Genomic DNA, 22,164 nt, shown 5'->3' on the forward strand with positions numbered 1-22,164 from the left:
AATTTTAAAACTGATTAAAATTCCCTTGTCAGTACTTATGAAATGTGTTTAAACATGTGTAATATATTCTTAAAGGGAGGATTACTGGCAAATAGCTAGAAGAGAAGATCCTATAAACATATGCTCATAAATATGAGGGTTAGAACTTTAATAGTGGCAAATATTTATTTACAACATATACAAAACAGACAAATTTTCCAAAGCTTTACTGTTCTTCAAAGCAATCACCAGCATTGTGTATAACCCACTGTCAGCAATATGGAAGTCTTAGGACACCCTTAGCAGCGCCAGTTGTGTCGACAGTTTGAGTGAAGCGGTCTAGTGTCCATCAAACCTCTGTAACAGTTCTGAAGTGAATGCCATTAAGTACTGCCTTTATGTCAGGAATCAAGCTGAAATCACAAGGGCTTAAGTCCAGGGAGTGTAGTGGGTGGTTCAGCATTTCCCAGCCCCATGAACTGAACAATTAGTCACAACTTGTGCTGTGTGCAGCCAAGCATTGTTTTGTAAAGAGCAGAAAGTGTTGATGCTTATTTTCCTCAGGTGTTCATTTTTAGAACACAGCCTGTGACCAGCTTAGAGAAAGAAGTGGTGACAATTTCTGCAGGCTCCACCCATCATTTTTCAGGTCCATGCTTGGACACACATTGCACAAGCTGTGACTGATTTGTTTGATTGATGTGGCTGGGAAGTGCTGTATCACATACAATACCCCCCAGCACTTGTAACTTCAGTACAATTCCTAAGATGAAGGAAGCACTTCATGGTATTCACTTCATAACTTTACCAAGATTTGTCAGACAATAGACTGCTGCACTTGAACTATCAACACAACTGGTGTTGCTGAGGGTTTCCTATGACTTTGACATCACTGGCAATGGGTTATACATAATGCTGGTGTCTACTCTGAAGATCAGGAAACTTTGAAAATGTATCTATTTTGTATAAGTTATAAACAAATCCCAACCCTTGCACTTTTTGAGATACAGGTCACTTCACCTGTGTCATGAACAGTCAGCACTCACTGGTGTGGCTATATTTCTATTGATGTTTATTGATCAGTTTTTATTGGTTGTGTTTGTTGCTATACTGAATCCTCAAATTGTGATGGATGCTGTCAGGTATAACACTTACAACTGCCTCCTAGATCAGACATTCTAACTAGTAAATCTGATTTTGTGCTGGCATCATAACAAAATTAATCATTGTATGCAAGGGTACCCATATTGTAGTTTGTAAGGGGGAGGGGGTAATGGTACACCCGTTGGTATGGAGTCTTTTTAATATTTTGGTAGACAAATGGCAACCTGTAAGAAGCCACAAACAGCTACAGTTCTGACCCTGTTAAAAATCTGCATGATACTGACTTTTAAATCATTTTCTTGAAAGAAAAACATCTGACAACACTACACTTTTTTTCCTCTCCTTGAGAGCCACAGCCTCCCCCTTGCCTCCCCACGTATGGTCACTTTTGATTCCATGAAGTGTATATGACATAAAAAATGAAATGGAGTTGCTATTATATGCAGAAAATTGTAGTTATAGTATTCTTCTTCTATGACATGCCAACAGTGTTAATCGAAAAGCACATGTTACAATGCCAAATGATATTCTCAGTGCTGCATTCTACTCAAAAAAATGTTCCGCAGGCTGTTCCAGCAACTTGCTGCTATGGGATATTTCTTAATAAAAACAAGGACTCATTGCCATTTATATCCCACATATGGAGGAGTGAGTTATGCAACAAGTAGATGATCCTGAAAGAAGTGTGCAAAGATTTGAAACAGCTGAAGGCAGAAACCTTGCTCTTCCATGATCAACTCTCCACAAGCATTTACCGCATACAAATCATTTACAGTGCAAACAAACTCTCACACCTTAACACCACCATGCCAGGTTACAGTTCTACCAATGGGTTCTATGATAGAATACTGAAGATATGTTCATTGAATGGGACAACTTACCACAAAAACCACAAATGGGCAGACACAAATTCTCAAGCGATCATGGAAGCAAGGCACAAGGTTCATTTTAGCATCAATAAGTAAGCAGGAATTGTCGGTGACAGACTCATAGGGCAATACAGTTTACCAGACCAACTAACAGGTGTTGTGTATCGGCATGACGAATCACCTATTTTATTGGAGAATGTTACTCTTATATAATTACAGTGACATGGTTTATGAATGACACGACATCTCTTCATTTTTTACACCTTGTATAACAGTACCTAACATGAATGCTTAATGACCAAGACATTGGTCAAGAAAAGATCCAGAAGCATTGATTCCAATGTATCTGATCAAAGTGTCTTTTAATTCTGGATATGGGGGTATTTAAAGTCACTGGCGTATTTCACACAAGTCAATAACATGCACATGTTAGAGGAGTGTGTTTTCACATCTGACAAAATCCAAGGGCAGCTGTGTGCATTCACATAAGTTAATGATTCTTTGGGGGTGAAGGCTGAAGGATCTGTAACAATGAGTGGTAATATACAGCACCTCCTGTAGTGACAACAGATAAATGACTACCATACATAGCCTGAAAAAAGAAGTGTGGCACAAAGAAGGGGAGAAGGAAATGAAATGAAGTTTCACTCACATGTTGACAAGATATGTAACGTTATTTCAGTGATTCGAGAATCGAGTAAAATTTACAAAGAACCTGGAAATGTGAGCTTACTTATCAGTATGACATTGTGCCCCCCCTCCCCCCCCCCCCCCCTGGATACATGCACTGAATTGATTAGGAAGGGTGTCAAAAATCTTGTATGTTCTGCTGAGGCAAGATGGTCCACAACTGTTATAACTAGTCCATGATATATTGGCATGGGATTGGGACAAAGTTGATGTTCGAGCTGGTTTCATACATGCTCTATTGGTGACAGATCTGGGGATCTTGAGGCCTATGGAGTTACCTCAACAAGACACAGAGACACATGCCATGTCTGGACAAGCATTAACCTGTCGGAAAATGGCACCACGATACCATAATATGAGAGGTACAACGTGAGGACACAGGTTGTCCATGATGCAACATTGTGTCATCAGAGTCCTCTCTACCACTAGCAGTCATGACCTTAAGTCATACCCAGTGGCTCCCCACACAATCACATCAGGGTAAAACAGCTGTGCCCTTCCAAAACCTTGGAAGAATGGGACTTCTCCCCAGGTGAGTGACATACTTGTTGATGACGGTCATCTGGAGTAGTGCAGAACCGTGGTTCATCACTGAACACAACGCAATGCCATTCACTAGTAGACCCTTCTTCCCAGTCACGCTACCACTCCACACTGTTTATGTTGTGATGTTAATGACAGCCTAGGCTTGTGATGTTGATTTCCTAGTCCATCTCTGTGTCTTTCACAGTGACCTCTCAACATCTGACACTGTCCATGCCCATCTTATATCCTATCAGGTCCGGTAACAACACTAAATACTAACAACACTAATGCACTCTGATGGCCGTTCTTAATGTCATAGATAACTGCATCTCTATTGCACACCCACCAATGGTATGTATGTGTAGGAAGTTACCTTGATATCTGACGATGTCTTCTGGGTGCTAAACTTTTTTTTGTCAGGTGGTGTATGATCGAAAGGATCTTACCTGAATAAGTGCTTCTGGACAAGTGTTTACAGGACATTCTTTGTCGTAGTGACCAGTACTATGCTACAGCAAGTGTAAGGGACATCCTATATATACTTCTTATGTAAAATATTAGATGTCTCATTTGTTATTACAGATTACTTGCACTACCACTGTTTTGAATGCCTCATATACACAAGGTAACACATTGCCCCGTCATGTAATCTATTAAATTTAGGCATGTCAGCTATTTTAATTTTGTAACCTACTTACTGACGTAACAAGTAGAAAAAAGATTGTTGAAGAAGGATTAGCGATTATCACCTTTCGTGGCATCAGGAATTGGAGATCCTGGTCCATCACGAGGTTGCCAGCTGCTTCTCATGAGACCCCACAAACTCCACCCTCCTATGACTGAATTGTCTGTACTAGCACTCACTGTGTCACTTGAAGCACCTGATGTTGGCTGTATGGAACCAGCAGTCGTGGGAGCTAATGGTACAGTTGTTATGGCACCATCTGGTACTAGTGGCTCAGGGAGCAAGTCGTCATATGAAGGCATTGTTGCAGCTGAACTGTATGCATGTATCTGCAGTGGAGCCACTTTACTGTACTCGCGGACTAACAGTGGCTCCATTCTGCAAAATTTTAAAATATACATATGTATTAGTTAATACTATCATGATACTCAGAAATCTTAAAGCAATTACTACAATTATTTTAAAACTAAATCAAAGCAAACTACAGAAAGCAGTGAACAGAGATCATCTGTCTTCAGCTTTCATGGTAATACCTTTTAACTTTTTAAGTGGAGAAAAATGATTTCAAGATGTCCTCTAGTCCTTTCACTTTCCTTCTAACAATATACTTTCTACATTGAAAATATAGTGACAAATAATAATGAATACATTTAATGGCACACAGTGTTACAGCTTATTAGACCAGGGACAACATCTAAGTTCCAGTAAAAGACGATCTCAATAGTATATTAATATACATTAAATTGGAAATACCAAATAAACTTTGTTTGAAGCATATCATAATATTTCTATAGTGTTTGAAGGTGATTAAACTTTTCATTCCTCATCTGAGAATGATTAGTGCAGTACAATAATGTGGATAGCCAGTACTCCAAAAGCTAAATACTGATTTTGATATAAGTTAATAGCTAAGAATTTGCCATATTGTTAATTTATTAATGCAGGAGAGGACTGAAAAGAAAACATTCAAAAAACAGAGAGATGTTGTCTGTGGCAGGAGAAAACAGAGAGAAAGGTAAATACAAGGTTTGGACAGAAGAGGAAAGCTATGGAAAATGACAGGAGAGGAATAGTGATAGTATGGGTAAAGGAGTTATAAGATGACTACAAGAAATTGCAACCAATGTAATTATGAGAACAGAGGATATACTGAAAGAAAAATTAAGGCTTAACAACCTGTTGGCTACAAGGCCATTAGAGGCAGAGCACAAGCTTGGATTCTTGTTGTCAGAGTAGCACTTGCACACAACGTCCTCAATTCTTGATATATACATTCCCAACTCTGTTTTCTCCTACAATTTTTGCTATCTATGGACACACCTCTAATAATGTGGAAATTATTTCCTGCTGTCTTTACACATGCTGTACTACCCAATCCCTTTTTTTTTTTGGATAGTGTTTTCCATACACTCCTTTATCACTGATTCCACAGAGATTCTCCTCATTTCATATAAGTCCATTAAATTTTCAGCACCCTTCTGTACCACCACATCTCAAATTCTTCAGCCATCTTAGTTTACAGTTTCCCCCCGATTCATGATGCATTTCCATGCACTGCTGTACTGCGGACACAAATTCTCAGAAATTTCTTTCTCATGTTAAGTATTACATTTAATCAAGCAATGGGAGGTCCAGCTTGGAACACCAGCAATATTATGAAAGGGATAGATTGATACTTAACCTAAACACGATGCATTGAGTTACAGACAGACTGACAAAAAGACTGCTACATATAAGCTTTCAGCCAAAGCCTTCTTCAGAAATGAAAACTGCACATTCATTCACACCAACAAGCTCACCTTACACACATGGCCACTATCTGCACACACTCCGGCCAGAATGCAACTGAAACACATCGAATGGGAGCAAAAGTCTGGAATGCAGCAGAGAGGGAGGGATAGCATGGTACATATGGGGGAAGAGGAATCAGTACTGCCTGGCGGAGCATCCAGGGACTGAAGTGGCAGAATAGGGCTACCAGGCATAACATCAGGAAGCTGTGAAGGAGGGAGAGGAGGAGGAAGGAGTAGAAAGGAGGGGAGCAGAGAAGGGGAAAAGACTGGTGAGTGCACTGGCAGGGAGCAGTACACAATCAGGGTGAGGGGAGGCAAATTGTGAGGAAGTGACAGGACAGAGGGAGGGGATGCAGTTGGGTGAAGTGTGTGAAGCAGTAGGTTAAGGCCAGTATGATTTCAAGAGTGCTGGCCGGAGTGGCCGTGTGGTTCTAGGCGCTACAGTCTGGAGCCGGGCGACTGCTATGGTCGCAGGTTCGAATCCTGCCTCGGGCATGGATGTGTGTGATGTCCTTAGGTTAGTTAGGTTTAATTAGTTCTAAGTTCTAGACGACTGATGACCTCAGAAGTTAACTCGCATAGTGCTCAGAGCCATCTGAACCATTTCAAGAGTGGAGAGTGTGTTGTAAGGATAGTTATCATCTGGGCAGTTCAGAAAAGCTGATGGTGGCAAGGAGGATCCTGATGGCCTGGGTTGTGAAGTAGCCATTGAAATCAAGCATGTTATGTTCAACTGAGTGTTGTGTACAGGGTGGTCCACTTTGTTCTTGGCCACAGTCTGGTAGTGGCCATTCATCCTGATGGATAGCTGGTTAGTAGTCATATCAATATAAAAAGCTGAGCAATGGTTGCAGCAGAGATGGAAATGACACAGGTGACATGCTTTCACTGGTGGCTCAGCCTCTGATGGGACAGACAAACAGCTTTCCTGTGCCATATCCCCACATACCCCTAAATCCTCCCACCAACCTCAAGTACTAGCTACAAAGAATCACCCCTTTCATCATACTGTACCACCCCTGACTGGAACAACTGAATCACACCCTTCATCAGGGCTTTGATCATCTGTCATCATGCCCTGAAATTAGGGACATCCTACCCAAGATCCTTCCCACCCATGCTGAAGTAGTGTTCTGTCGCATACCCAACCTCCACAACAACATAATCCATCTCTATGCCACTCCCATTTCCAACCCCTTGCCACAGAGATCGTATTCCTGCGGAAGTCCTAGCTGCAAGACCTGTCCAATGCACCTACCAAAACTTCCTGTTCCAGTCCTGTCACCTGTGAAAGGAGCTATGTCATATACTAGCTCTGCTGCAATCATTGCACAGCTTTTTATATTGGTATGACTAATAACCAGCTATCCATCAGGATGAATGGCCACTGCCAGAACAAAGTGGACCATCCTGTACACAACACACAGTTGAACATTACTATTTTTTTCCCTTGGAAAAGACTTTGGTTGAAAGCTTATATGTAACAATCTTCAAATGACTGGAGAAACATTCAAAATAGAGCCATTTCTATTTTGAATGTTTCTCCAGTCAGTCGGTGGTTGGAGACAAAACAACATTGTTACAGGTAGTCTGTGAAAACCAGTTCATAGATGTTGGCCACTGATGAATTGTGTACACAATTGGAATCAAATCCCTCAGTGTCAGTTAAAGATGACGTATTGAAGCACCAAAACTGGTAGCCATATCATAAATAACATTGTACGGATGACTGCAGGTATTCCATTTTATTACATCTCTTACTGCAGTAAGGAATTCTACCACCCAATTACTGAGCATGCTGCATACCATAACACAAATGACTTCAAAAGCTGCTGTAGTATTCACATCAATTAAATGGCCCCCAAGCACCATGATTTCTAGATTATATAGTCGGAAATGGTCCCTCAGCATATTCTTTGTTCTTGCAAACCACCTGGTCTAAATATCTGCTGGTCACCTTTCCCGTCATTTTCCATATCATTTCACCATTTCTCGTCTATCCAAACACTGTACTAGCATTTCTCCCCACATTCTCCCGACCCCTCTCTGTAACACAAAAATAGTTACCATACCCACCGGTGCATTTGGGTGCCTGTGAGTTTGTGTGTGTGTACTTACATCAGAAAAAAAAAACAGTAGCTCTGAAGCTAGTAATTTCTTTTTTACTGTTGATGTGTTTCTATCTGTAATGCATCAGTCAGTTACAGGTGAATTGTTGTTTTTCTCATTTTTGTTATTGCTTCTGTCCTGGAATTTCTACTGCCTATTTATCGCCAATTAGCCTTTACATCAAGACATGTACCTCGAGGTGAATGATGTATGACAGTGAAGAACAATGCTCCACACTTGCTGGTAGTATAAAGTAAAGGAATGTTCTTCCAACCTCCTTTACTAAATTTTTAATGGTTTTGTATGGTTTTGTTTAATTCATGTTTTCCAAAAATTAACACACACTCTTTTTGTAAATATTTCATGAGTTCACCTTGCTTGAGAGCAAGAGCCAAGTGTCCAGAATCTGGATCACTTCTGTATTCATTCTGTACAGGTAATGACATCCAGTGATCAAAATATTATGATTATTTTAATACTTGGTTCTGTTGAAAATGTGATAAAGTACCACAATCCTACAACATAGTAAACTTCTTTGATTTTCTGTACAACTCAAACATAGTTATCAGTGTAAGCAAGTGTATATTTATTGTATTTCATCTCTATTTCTATTTCATCACTATTTCTTTACAAACAAACACACACATACACCACTGAGAACCATACAAGTAGCACTGAGTGGCTATAACCCATGTAATCAATTAGATGCTTGCAATTGAAGATCACCAATAAATAATTGTTTATGTAGTTGTATGTGTCAAGAATTTCTAGATGGATAATTTATAATGAAATTAACACATCAATCCATGACTTTTAGGTGCATAAGAAATGTATGTATTATCTCTTAAATGATGAATTTTGTAGAGCTTGGTAGATATTTGGCTAACAATTCAGGCCACTGTTACTTGCAAATTACTTTCCTGTACCTCATACCTACTCTGTATGACTTGCCTCCCCTTTTAGCATCACTGAAAGCAAACACACAGTGTTGTGTGGCATGCTTGGCAATTAAGTGGTCCAGCTGCCTATTGGCCACAGTTTGGGAGTGGCCATTCATATGGACATACAGCTTTTTAGTGGTCATTCACATGTAGAATGTCGCACTGTGTGTTGGTACACCACTTGGCTGCTTTCACAAGTGGCTCTGTCTTTGATGGGGAATGATATGCCTGTAACAGAACTGGAATAATAGGTGGTAGGGAAGATGTATGAGGCAGGTCTTGCACCTAGGGCTATTAGAGGGATATGAACCATGGCAGTAAGGGTGGAATAGGAATGGGCAAGGACGTTGCTTGAGTGAGTGGGTGTCAAAATACCATTGTGGGAAGGGGTAGAGAGAATAGTGGGAAGGATATTTTTCATTTCAGGGCATGGAAAAGGTAGTCAAAACTCTGGCAAAGAATTTGATTCAGTTGCTCCAGTCCTGGGTGGTAGAGAATCACAAGGGGGCCTGTCCTTTGTGGCTGGTCAGTGAGTATGTGGGGGATAGTAGATGACTAGGGAGATTGGTTTCTGAATAAGCTGAGAAGGATAATTTCGGTCTGTGAAAATCTCAGCGAGACTGGCTGGCTCTGAGCACTATGGGACTTTCAATATCTATGGTCATCAGTCCCCTAGAACTTAGAACTACTTAAACCTAACTAACCTAAGGACATCACACACATCCATGCCCGAGGTAGGATTCAAACCTGCGACCGCAGCGGTCACGCGGTTCCAGACTGAAGCTCAGTGAGACTCTCGACATATTTGGGGATAGACTGTTCATCATGGGGCCATCCGTGAAGTGATGGTTGACATTGAAAAAGGTGGCTTGTTGGCTGAGAAAGACCATGTGAAGTGAATGGGAGAAAAGATACTAAAGTTTTGGTAGAATGTGGATGGGGTGTCCTCACCACTGGTCCAGATCATGAAGATGTCATCAATGAATCTGAATCAGATGCGGGGTTTGGGATACTGGGTGGCCCATGAATAGACCGGCATAGGAAGGTGCCATGTCTGTACTGCAGGCATGTTTTTACCGCCCTTTGCACCACTACTTCGTTGGCACCCCCCCCCCCCCTCCCCTGCCATTCAATTCAATTCAATTCAATGAATGAAAAATTCAGTGAAAAAAGTGTATCCATACATTTATGCAAAATGCCAGCAGCATTTTTACCACAGAAATTATGAACTTCCAACTCTTCAAGAGTGCATGCATAAATACATCCACAATGATTTCATTTTATGGTCTTGAACAGAGAAGCAAACCAGTGTTCCACATGCTACAGCTCGCTAACAGTAATATTTTACCGTGATATCAATCACAGCACCGAATGATGAAATGCACTGGCATGACTACAAGACGTAACAGCCTTGAGCTCAATATGCTAAATTCCATATTACCAGTTATTGTAAAGCAGCTACAATGGGCATAAAGAGTTATTTTTACTCTCAGAATAGTGAGTGATACCAAAATGAACTAAAACAATGCTATTAGAACAACTAACAATCAGCAAAGATTACGCTAACGTATGTGCTGAACTGACCTGTAAGCAACAGGATCAGATGGGTGGAAAATATTGTAGAGACGTCGGCAAAGAGAAGGGGGAAGAACACGGTCTTCTGGTTCACGAAATCTCAGCGCAAGAAACACAGAAAGTGGTGACCCCAAGCAGAACAAGTTATCAATCTGTGAAAATATTGAAAGCAATTTTAAATGTTAGGCCATTGTTTAAAATACTACAGTATAATCCTGTATTACAAAGAATTTTATAAAGCGAGAGGCATCTTTTTCCAGTAAATCAGACACAATAACAACATAACCTACACAGTAAAATACTGTAAATTCTAAGATAAAAGATAAAATTATTTATTTATACAAAATGAAATTTGTTCAAAGATGACCTCTATTTTTTTTTTACATTTAAATTTCTTAAAACTTTTCATAAATATATTCAACAGGATATAGAAGCAGGATTCCTTCATTATGAACATACTCCTTGAACACTGTGCAAATAAGACATTTAACTTACTCAAACAACAGCACAACAATGGCAGAAAAAGTCATGTTACAGATTAAAATCTATATAAAAAAGATGTTTGTTAACAAAAAAAGAAAACAGTACAGTTTCAGAAGCAAAAACCAAAAATAATCCTTTTTTACTTTCTTTTCTTACACTTGTGACATTCAAAAACAGTTCTCAACTGCAAGGTTATTCTCCAAAGTTACCATAACTGAAATTTTGTATACAAATAATTATGAACATATCAAAATACCATTACAGGTCTCCGCACAATCTCTTTATGCCTCTGTAATGAGTGGCACCAACCAAAGTGGTTGAATTTGGCTATGATGAATGTATGTCCACTGTTGTTTTCCTATGAATTTACATTGTTGCAACAGTCCACCTCTAAGAGCAGACATATGTGTAGTGTTTTGTTTTAAACTTGGGAAAACTGTTGAGGAAATACAGAAGATATAGCAACAGCTTAATTGCAATAGGGTTCACAACCATGATAAACTTCTTGAAAGAATTAAGTTTCCTTTAATTACTGTTACTCATTTCAATTTTATTTATTTTTACATACAACGACATTTCAGCTGTGTAGAAAATAGACCTCACATGGACTGTACCTGTCCACACAGGTTTAGTTCTGGTTAGTTTGTTACAAGGTGTGACTGCACACAGCTCAGTATTCTTTGATAATAATAAATGACACTGCTGTGTGCTAATATTTCTACTTTATCAAATATCATGGCTACAGCTTTCAAGTCTGACCAACCATGAGTTGACCATGAAAATGACTATAATCCAAAACATATGTCGTTAATGGGTTACATATTTTATTTGAGAACGGCTACACAAACAAAATGTCAAAATACAAATACAAAACAGAAATGAATAATAAACAATGCAAAAAACTTATTTCTTTAATGCAGAACATGTTTTTGCTATAAGCATATCAGTTTAGACATAGAACTTATTATTGTTTTAAGTATTCCAAAAATGACCAACAGTATAGTGATGATTATAACTATGCAGGATCACATGAAAAATCCACAGAAATGAAGCATCTAGTTCTACGAGAATATCATTTTGGAACCAGCAGTGGTGTAAGGTCATCACAATCAATGGAAATTATGTTGTAAAACAGGGCTTTGTAGCCAAAGGAATGGGGGAATAATATGGTGTATTGGAACCATGAATAAAACCAACCTGCTTTAAGAAAAAAAAGTGTTTCATTGGTTACTGAATGCCCTTTGTATTTTGAAAGTGCTAGTGCTAAATACAATATAGGAAAGGCGAAAGAGTCAGTCTCAGTAATTTTTATATGAAACCTGGTATTTTTAACACTAATTAAAAATCAGCTCATATTCCCAAAAGAATGACAATGCAAGAGCCAACTGACTCTTAATCCATAAAATACATACAGCTAAATATAGCAAATGTCAGGTGGATACAACACCCTGTAACTTACAGACGGTGACTGAAACAGCTTTTCTCTAACATTTAAATGAGACCAGCTCTGTTTGCAGTGTTTTTAATTAATTCAGTACAGTGTCTGCATGTTGTTAAGATGACGTAAAGATTGTGTTGTTGTTTACAGCTTGAATTTCTGAGAAACATGTTAGGTTGTCAGAGATAGAAATTAGCATTCAGTTCTGGTAATAATAGACTGTAGGGCTCTTTAGTATTTATTATTCTACACTAAAATAGAAAGAGGCAATTGTGGGTAAAATGCTAAAAGTTAAAATTTCCCAAATAAAATGTGTTAGCTCAAGCAAGCATTTCCTGATAATAAATATATTAGCCAATTCATCAACCTTCTTTAAAATAAATATAAACATCACTATAGGGAAAATTAAAATGCTACAGCAAATGAATGTAGCTCATTTTTATCACTAAACTAAACAAGAGTGAGCCAACCACAATGTACACTAAAAGCATTGGCTGGAGTCCAGACAGTACATAAAATTTTAAAATACTTGCCATATTTATCTCATCATCAGCTAAAGTAAGTAAAAGTTTTCACTTAAATTCATTTACTGCCCTGTCATCAGAGTATAAAACTTATCTCTTTGCCAGCACTGCCTCTCATCAGAGTATAAAACTTATCTCTTTGCCAGCCAATCTTCATTCAACTCCCAGTTGATTGACAGCCACAGGGAAGTTGTACACTGTGATCTTTGTGATCCCTATACAGCTTCTTGGCTGTAAAAGTAGCTTTGTTGTTTAAACTTATATCCTTGTACACCAGTAATCCGTTGAATACCGCTGTTTTGCCCTACTTTTGTGCCAGGAGTAGGAAATCTTGTGTTTTGGACTGTTTGGTGAATGTTCTGCAAAGGGAGAAGCAAGTTAAAGCAGATGTGGCAACGCTTCGCTCTGTCACATCTCATCTGTTCCTAAGTCTTCCGAATTGTGTACAAATTTGTATAGCTGAACAAATGTTGTGAGTCTGCTAACCTGACACACACAATTCAGCAGATTGCCTTCCAATTTTGTAGTTCATTTTATCAAGTAACTTCTCAGTTGGCCTCAAAAGGCTCAGTGGGTCCATTTTTCAACTTTCTGCCACAGAAATATCTGAGGTAGTCACCATGAATCAAATACAAGATCTCTGTGTTAGTAGCCAACAATCCAAACCACTAGAACACAGAGATGGCCTAATGGTATTGTTCACTGAGATTACATCTAGCCTCTTGTTGCTAAAAAGGCATTCACTGAAAGCCACTGAACAGCCAATAGCATTCATCTCTTTACTGACAATATGTATGTACTGTATAAAATCTTCTCTGTTTTCAAACCACGTCAATTACAATAAAATTCTCGAGCTTTCGCCGCCGCCGTTGTCATCAAGAGTAAATCTAATGACTGCTGGGGCAGGCACTATTTCCTGCTTATATACCTCCACTTACAGCCGCTGGCACCAACCAAAGATAGCTGAAATGGTGCTTGTGCAGAAGCTCAAAGCAGCTACGGCCCATCACGGGACCAAGTGACGTCAGTTGGCACGAGGGGCTGGCATCACATTTGAAACTGCCGTTCCCACTTCCATATAAGCGTTAAGCATCTGCTGTTGCTTCCTTTCAACATCCAAGGCACGCCCCCATGCCCTACTCAGTGTGTAGCCCCAGTCTCTGTTTAAACTATTGCTGTTCGTTCTAATCTCAGCTGCCTCTTTTATAACAAAGTCCCAGTATGTTGACGCATGAGAAAGGCTCTTGTGTTCTCAAACTGTATTTTGTACCCATTTTTGAGGCAATGCTCAGCTATGGCCGACTTATCGAGCTCCCATTGCTTAATATGTCTATTGTGCTCAGTACAATGTTTTGTAACTGCGCAAATTGTCTGGCCTACATAGATGCACTTGCAAAGGGACACCATACACATTGGGCACACCAAGACTTATGTCATCTTTAACAGGGTGCAAAATATCCCGTACCTTGGGAGGTGGGCCAAAACACTGGTCTCAGTCCATGTCTCTGCAATAAATGTGCTCATTTGCTGCTCGTTGCCCCTCAGTATGGCAGGGAAGCCACTGGAGTGCTGATTCACAAGGTGTCCTCCTCCAGTGACACCTGAAAGAATTTTCAATATCTTTTTCGCTGTAGTCATTCTTCCTGAATACGTGCCTCAAGTGCTACAACTCAGAATGTATGTGGTGGTCATCAGAAATAACTTTGGTTCTGTGTATTAACGTGTTCAGGACCGCTTTCTTGTGTGTAGGGTGGTGAAAACAACTGGCGTTCATATATCGATCAGAGCATGTCGGTGTCCTGTACACTGAATGACCAAGCCGGCCTTCTGGCTTCCTCTCAACTAAAATATCTAATAACAGTAACTTTCCATCCTTCTCCATCTCGAAGGTAAATATAATGGTGGAATGGACACCATTCATGTGATCCACGAACCGTTGCAGTGTATTTACACCATGAAGCCATATCAGGAAGGAGTCATTGATGTACTTAAGGGTGCAAGATGGACGCAACACTGCAGAGTTCAGAGCCTGCTCCTCAAAGTGCACCATGAAGAAATTTGTGACTGCAGAAGACAGTGGTGAGCCCATTGCTGTACCATCCGTCATTTCATAACATTTGTTATGGAACAAGAGCTCATTGCCATTAGAACATGACAACAGCTTGATAATTCCAGGTGGAGGCTGTTGGGCAAAAAGTCCCAGCGTGTCATGAACTGGCACCCTCATAAAAAGTGACACTACATCCAGACTAACCATTACATCATATCGACCTATTTTCATTTCCTTGAGTGTTTCAACAAATGTCTGCAATTTTTCAACATGGTGTTCACAATGACCCAGTTTTGGCAGTAATAATCCTGCAAGATGTTTTGCCAGTCTGTAGGTGAGTGAGCTGATTGCACTAACAATGGGCCTAAGAGGATCATATTCCTTACGTATTTTCGGCAGTCCATAAAGCCTGGGAGGTCTGGTAGTGTGAGGCATTAATTTCTCCACCACTTCATCTAGTAAACCAGATTCCTTTAATAACTTCCCTGTCTTCCTGACTATGGCCTGTGTCAGATTGCTTCTGGTATGCCTCATCTTCTAATAAATTTGGCACCTTCATGTGGTAGTCTTCAGTGTGCAGAACCACAGTGGCATTTCCTCTGTCAGCTGGCAAGACAACCAAGTCCTCATTCTCATGCAATAAGAATAATGCACGTCATTCCTGCTGACTAATATTTTGGTGCCTTAGCTTTCGACAGTGTATGGCTTGCAGTTAGTCATGTCCTCAGCTGCCTCATGTGAGAGATGCCAAATGCACTGCTCTATTCCACTAATAGTCTCCAAAATTGGCAGATGTCACAGGACCAGTGAGGACATAACACGCAGTGAGAGACTGCTGGAAAGAATGTAAAAAAAGAAATCACATCTGCTGAGTTCTTTAGTATTTTTGCAGTGCTACTGGACAAGGAGGTCATTCCTCGCTTTGCTGTAGTTAAGTACCACATTCAAACAGCTGCAGTGGACAGAATTTTGAAGAGGGTAAGTCATGCCATAGTGAGACAGGATATGGCAGACAAGATATGGGCTTGATCTTAATGCCAGAAACTTGTTTGTTGTCTTCAATTTTTGTCGTCTACTTTGTTGTCATTCAATTGGGACAAGGGAGAAGCAGCCAAGGCAGCACAACAGTGTGCTAGTTTGTGCCAGTCAACATGTAAGCAATGTAACAAGTTTGACCACATAACTCATGGAGGAACAGATGTGGAGAATGATAAGGCCCACAGAACAGCTGTTAATCTTTCCAAACAAGAACTGGAGGATGACTCTGTAGCAGTGCTGAGTAAAGGCCTTAATTTTTAACCAGTCCCATGACGTTTGCCAATTTTGGATATTATTAGTGAAATAGAGCAGTGTGATCGGCACCTCTTGCACGAGCAGCTGAGGACATAAGACCAACCCCAGCCATATACCGCCAAAAGCCAAGCCACTGAAATCAAGTATTAGCCAGGAGGAATGACATGACTTACATTTATTGCACGAGAATGAGAACTTGGGTGTCTTGCCAGCCGACAAAGGAAATGCCACCGTGGTTCTGAACACTTAAGAACACCACCTGAAGGTGCCAAATTTATTATAAGTTTAGTTGCGATCCAACACCGATCGTAGTCAGGAAGACAGGGAAGTTATTAAAGGAATCTGGTTTACTAGTTGAAGTGGTGAAGAAATTAATGCCTCACACCACCAGACCTCCTAGCCCTTATGGACTGCTGAAGATATATAAGGAACATGTTCCTCTTAGGCCCATTGTTAGTGCAATCAGCTCACCCACCTACAGACTGGCAAAACATCTTGCAGGATTATTACTGCCCAAACTGTGTCATTGTGAACACCATATTGAAAAATTGCAGACATTTGTTGAAACACTCAAGGAAATGAAAATAGGTCAAAATAATGAATGGTTAGTCTGGATGTAGTGTCACTTTTTATGAGGGTGCTAGTTCAATACACGCTGTAACTTTTTGCCGAACAGTCTCCACCTGGAATTGTCAAGCCGTTCTGTCATGTTCTAATGACAATGACTTCTTGTACCACGACAAATGTTACAAAAAGACGGATGGCACAGCAATGGGCTCACCACTGTCTCCTGCAGTCACAAATTTCTTCATGAAGCACTTTAACGAGCAGGCTCTGAATCTGCAGCATTGCACATGTCTCGCTTCCTTAGGTACATCGATGACACCTTCCTGATATGGCCTCACGGTGAAAATACACTGCAGCAGTTTGTGGATCACATGAACGGTGTCCACACCAACATTAAATTTACCTTCAAGATGGAGAAGGACAGCAAGCTATTGTTGTTAGATGTTTTACTTGAACAGAAGCCAGGAGGACAGCTTGGTCATTCAGTGTACAGGAAACTGACTCACTCTGATCAATATTTGAATGCCAGTAGTTTTCACCAACTTGTATGCAAGAAAGTGGTCCTGAACATGTTAACACACAGAGCCAAAGTTATTTCTGATGACGACCACCTACAGTTCAAATTGCAGCACTTAAGGCACGTATTCAGGGAGAATGTCTACAGCAAAAGAGATATTACAAACTCCTTCAGGTGTCAATGAAGGAGGACACCATATGAATAGGCAGAAAAGACCAAGCTGGCAGCTTTCCTGCTGTACTGTGGGGCAATGAGCAGAAAGTACTACAGAGATGTGGAGTGAGACCAGTGTTCCAGCCTGCCACCATGATACGAGACATGTTGTGCCCTGTTAAAGACCACATAGCTCTTTGTGTATCGAATGTGTATGGTGTCCCTTGTCAGTATGGCAGCACCTGCATAGGACAGACAGTTTGCACAGTTGTGGAATGCGGTACCAAGCACCAGAGACATATTAAGCAAAAGGAGCCTGACAAGTTGGCCATAGCTGAACATTGCCTCAAAGACAGACACAAATAAACAGTTTGAGAACGCAATAGTCTTGGCTCAAGCATCAACATACTGGGACTCTGTTAGAAAAGAGGCGGCTGAGACTAGACCGCCGTCTGCTTCACATCTGCTGTGCAGCGAGCTACCTTAATTTGAGTATTAACTGTATTTTTCTTACTTGTCACTTCTTCTTCCGTATGTTTTTGCTTTTAGGAAGCTTTAATTGTCAAGTGCTATTAATAGTGTTCCATAGATTTCGTGTTTGTTTTGAATACAGTCAGAGTGAGTCCCTTTAGTAAATCATAGTGCCAGTAGTGCTAGTGTTTGTTTTCAATACAGTCCAGAGGCAGGTAGTGCTATTTTTATTGCTTTCTACAAGAAGTGGCTAGCAATCACAGTTTAGTCAATAATCAGCCGCCTTTAGTGAATTAGCAGTCTAGTTAAAAGTTGATTAACTCTCTTCAGTAAATAGATTCCTTAGGATGGATAGGATGTGTGACTGCTGTGTACGGACGCAGGAGCTGGCCACTGTTCGCGAACAGCTGAACGTGTTGATGGCCGCGGTCAGCCGTCTTCAGGCTGCTGCCTCTGAGTGTAGCGGCAGTGGGGAGTCTGGTGCGTCGCAAGGTACACCCCAGGTGTTACATGCTTCACCCACTGTCCCTGCTGTCGAGACATCTTTGCGGGTACCGGGCGCGGTTGGGCCACCCTCTCCCCATGGGGAGTGGCGGGTTCAGCGGCGTTCGCGGCGCACGAGGCGGAGGGTAAATGTGGAGGCTGGACGTGTGGCATCGCCCGCTCTGCCTGTGAGTGGACATGTGGCTGCTCCTTCAGCAAGGTCCGAGCAGGCACACGGGGTGCACCCGACTGCAAATTGTTGCTCATGTCGGCACCAATGACTCCTGCCGTCTGGGTTCAGAGGTCATCCTCAGTTCATACAGGCGGTTGGCGGTATTGGTGAAGGCGGAAAGCCTCGCTCGCGGGGTGGAATCAGAGCTAACTATTTGTAGTATCGTTCCCAGAACCAATCGCGGTCCTCTGGTTTGGAGCCGAGTGGAAGGCTTAAACCAGAGGCTCATACGATTCTGCGGAGATCTGGGGTGCAAATTTCTCGACCTCCGCTATCGGGTGGAGAAATGTAGGGTCCCCCTGAATAGGTCAGGCGTGCACTACACGCCGGAAGCGGCTACAAGGGTAGTGGAGTACATGTGGAGTCCACATGGGGGTTTTTTAGGTTAGAGAATTCCCTCCCTAGGCCAGACAAGACGCCTCCTGAGACGCGGCAAGGTAGGAGTAGGCAAAATGCAACAGGGAATAACAATATTAATGTGCTAATAGTAAACTGCAGGAGCATCTATAGAAAGGTCCCAGAACTGGTCTCATTAATAAACGGTCACAACGCCCATATAGTACTAGGGACAGAAAGTTGGCTGAAACCAGATGTAAACAGTGATGAAATCCTAAACTCAGATTGGAATGTATACCACAGAGACAGGCTGGACAGTGAAGGGGGAGGCGTGTTTATAGCGATAAGAAGTGCAATAGTATCGAAGGAAATTGACGGAGATCCGAAATGTGAAATGATTTGGGTGAAGGTCACGGTTAAAGCAGGCTCAGACATGGTAATTGGATGTCTCTATAGGCCCCCTGGCTCAGCAGCTGTTGTGGCTGAGCACCTGAAGGATAATTTGGAAAATATTTTGAGCAGATTTCCCCACCATGTTATAGTTCTGGGTGGAGATTTTAATTTGCTGGATATAGACTGGGAGGCTCAAACGTTCATAACGGGTGGCAGGGACAAAGAATCCAGTGAAATTTTTTTAAGTGCTTTATCTGAAAACTACCTTGAGCAGTTAAACAGAGAACCGACTCGTGGCGATAACATATTAGACCACCTGGTGACAAACAGACCCGAACTATTTGAGACAGTTAACGCAGAACAGGGAATCAGCGATCATAAAGCGGCTACGGCATCGATGATTTCAGCCGTAAATAGAAATATTAATAAAGGTAGGAACATTTTTCTGTTTAGCAAAAGTGACAAAAAGCAGATTACAGAGTACCTGACGGCTCAACACAAAAGTTTTGTCTCAAGTATAGATAGTGTTGAGGATCAGTGGGCAAAGTTCAAAACCATCGTAGAATATGCGTTAGATGAGTATGTGCCAAGCAAGATCGTAAGAGATGGAAATGAGCCACCGTGGTACAACAACCGAGTTAGAAAACTGCTGCGGAAGCAAAGGGAACTTCACAGCAAACATAAACATAGCCTAAGCCTTGCAGACAAACAAAAATTACGCGAAGTGAAATGTAGTGTGAGGAGGGCTATGCGAGAGGCGTTCAATGACTTCGAAAGTAAAGTTCTATGTACTGACTTGGCAGAAAATCCTAAGAAATTTTGGTCTTATGTCAAAGCGGTAGATGGATCAAAACAAAATGTCCAGACACTCTATCACCAAAATGGTACTGAAACAGAGGATGACAGACTAAAGGCTGAAATACTAAATATCTTTTTCCAAAGCTGTTTCACAGAGGAAGAGTGCACTGTAGTTCCTTCTCTAGATTGTCGCACAGATGACAAAATGGTAGATATCGAAATAGATGACAGAGGGATAGAGAAACAATTAAAATCGCTCAAAAGAGGAAAGGCCGCTGGACCTGATGGGATACCAGTTCGATTTTACACAGAGTACGCGAAGGAACTTGCCCCCCTTCTTGCAGCTGTATACCGTAGGTCTCTAGAAGAGCGTAGTGTTCCAAAGGATTGGAAAAGGGCACAGGTCATCCCCGTTTTCAAGAAGGGACATCGAACAGATGTGCAGAACTACAGACCTATATCTCTAATGTCGATCAGTTGTAGAATTTTGGAACACGTATTATGTTCGAGTATAATGACTTTTCTGGAGACTAGAAATCTACTCTGTAGGAATCAGCATGGGTTTCGAAAAAGACGGTCGTGCGAAACCCAGCTCGCGCTATTCGTCCACGAGACTCAGAGGGCCATTGACACGGGTTCACAGGTAGATGCTGTGTTTCTTGACTTCCGCAAGGCGTTCGATACAGTTCCCCACAGTCGTTTAATGAACAAAGTAAGTGCATACGGACTATCAGACCAATTGTGTGATTGGATTGAAGAGTTCCTAGATAACAGAACGCAGCATGTCATTCTCAATGGAGAGAAGTCTTCCGAAGTAAGAGTGATTTCAGGTGTGCCGCAGGGTAGTGTCATAGGACCGTTGCTATTCACAATATACATAAATGACCTTGTGGATGACATCGGAAGTTCACTGAGGCTTTTTGCAGATGATGCTGTGGTGTATCGAGAGGTTGTAACAATGGAAAATTGTACTGAAATGCAGGAGGATCTGCAGCGAATTGACGCATGGTGCAGAGAATGGAAATTCAATCTCAATGTAGACAAGTGTAATGTGCTGCGAATACATAGAAAGATAGATCCCTTATCATTTAGCTACAAAATAGCAGGTCAGCAACTGGAAGCAGTTAATTCCATAAATTATCTGGGAGTACGCATTAGGAGTGATTTAAAATGGAATGATCATATAAAGTTGATCGTCGGTAAAGCAGATGCCAGACTGAGATTCATTGGAAGAATCCTAAGGAAATGCAATCTGAAAACAAAGGAAGTAGGTTACAGTACGCTTGTTCGCCCACTGCTTGAATACTGCTCAGCAGTGTGGGATCCGTACCAGATAGGGCTGATAGAAGAGATAGAGAAGATCCAACGGAGAGCAGCGCGCTTCGTTACAGGATCATTTAGTAATCGCGAAAGCATTACGGAGATGATAGATAAACTCAGTGGAAGACTCTGTGGGAGAGACACTCAGTAGCTCGGTACGGGCTTTTGTTAAAGTTTCGAGAACATACCTTCACCGAAGAGTCAAGCAGTATATTGCTCCCTCCTACGTATATCTCGCAAAGAGACCATGAGGATAAAATCAGAGAGATTAGAGCCCACACAGAAGCATACCGACAATCCTTCTTTCCACGAACGATACGAGACTGGAATAGAAGGGAGAACCGATAGAGGTACTCAGGGTACCCTCCGCCACACACTGTCAGGTGGCTTGCGGAGTATGGATGTAAATGTAGATGTAGAACAGTAACAATTTCAATGGAGACCAGGGCAGGCTTTGGATGTTGAAAGGAAGTAATGGCAGATGCTTAACGCTTCTAGGGAGGAAGGAGTGGCAGTTTCAAATGTGGCAGCAGCCCCTCGCACCACCTGATGACATTCGGTACTGTGGTGGGTCGAAGTTGCTATGAGCTTCTGCGCACACATCATTTTGGCCCTTTCTGATTGGTGCCAGCGGCTATAATTGGAGGTATATAATCAAGAAATAGTGCCAGCCCTGGCAGTCAGTAGTTTTACTCTTGATGAGGATGGCGGTGCTTGCTATTGAAGGCTGGAGAATTTTATTGTAGTTGATGTGGCTTGAAAACAGAGAAGATTTTATCCAGTCATGCTGCAACAAGAGACTCTGAGGACAGTATATATGTGCTGTCTACATCTGC

At 41.3% G+C, this 22,164-nt stretch overlaps 1 protein-coding gene across 2 annotated transcripts in view; it reads right to left on the minus strand.

Annotated features, from left to right (window-relative positions):
• Nucleotides 1-22,164, minus strand: part of LOC126204428 (phospholipase DDHD1-like) — a 211,003-nt gene that overhangs the window by 4,091 nt on the left and 184,748 nt on the right. For both annotated transcript variants that reach the window (XM_049938818.1, XM_049938817.1), the window contains 2 exons: nt 10,280-10,422; nt 3,917-4,230 (listed from right to left, as the gene is read on the minus strand). In XM_049938818.1, the coding sequence (XP_049794775.1) occupies nt 3,917-4,230; nt 10,280-10,422 (457 nt within the window). The remainder of the gene's footprint in view (nt 1-3,916; nt 4,231-10,279; nt 10,423-22,164) is intronic.

This window comes from Schistocerca nitens, chromosome 9, assembly GCF_023898315.1.
Source record: "Schistocerca nitens isolate TAMUIC-IGC-003100 chromosome 9, iqSchNite1.1, whole genome shotgun sequence".
NCBI lineage: Eukaryota > Metazoa > Arthropoda > Insecta > Orthoptera > Acrididae > Schistocerca > Schistocerca nitens.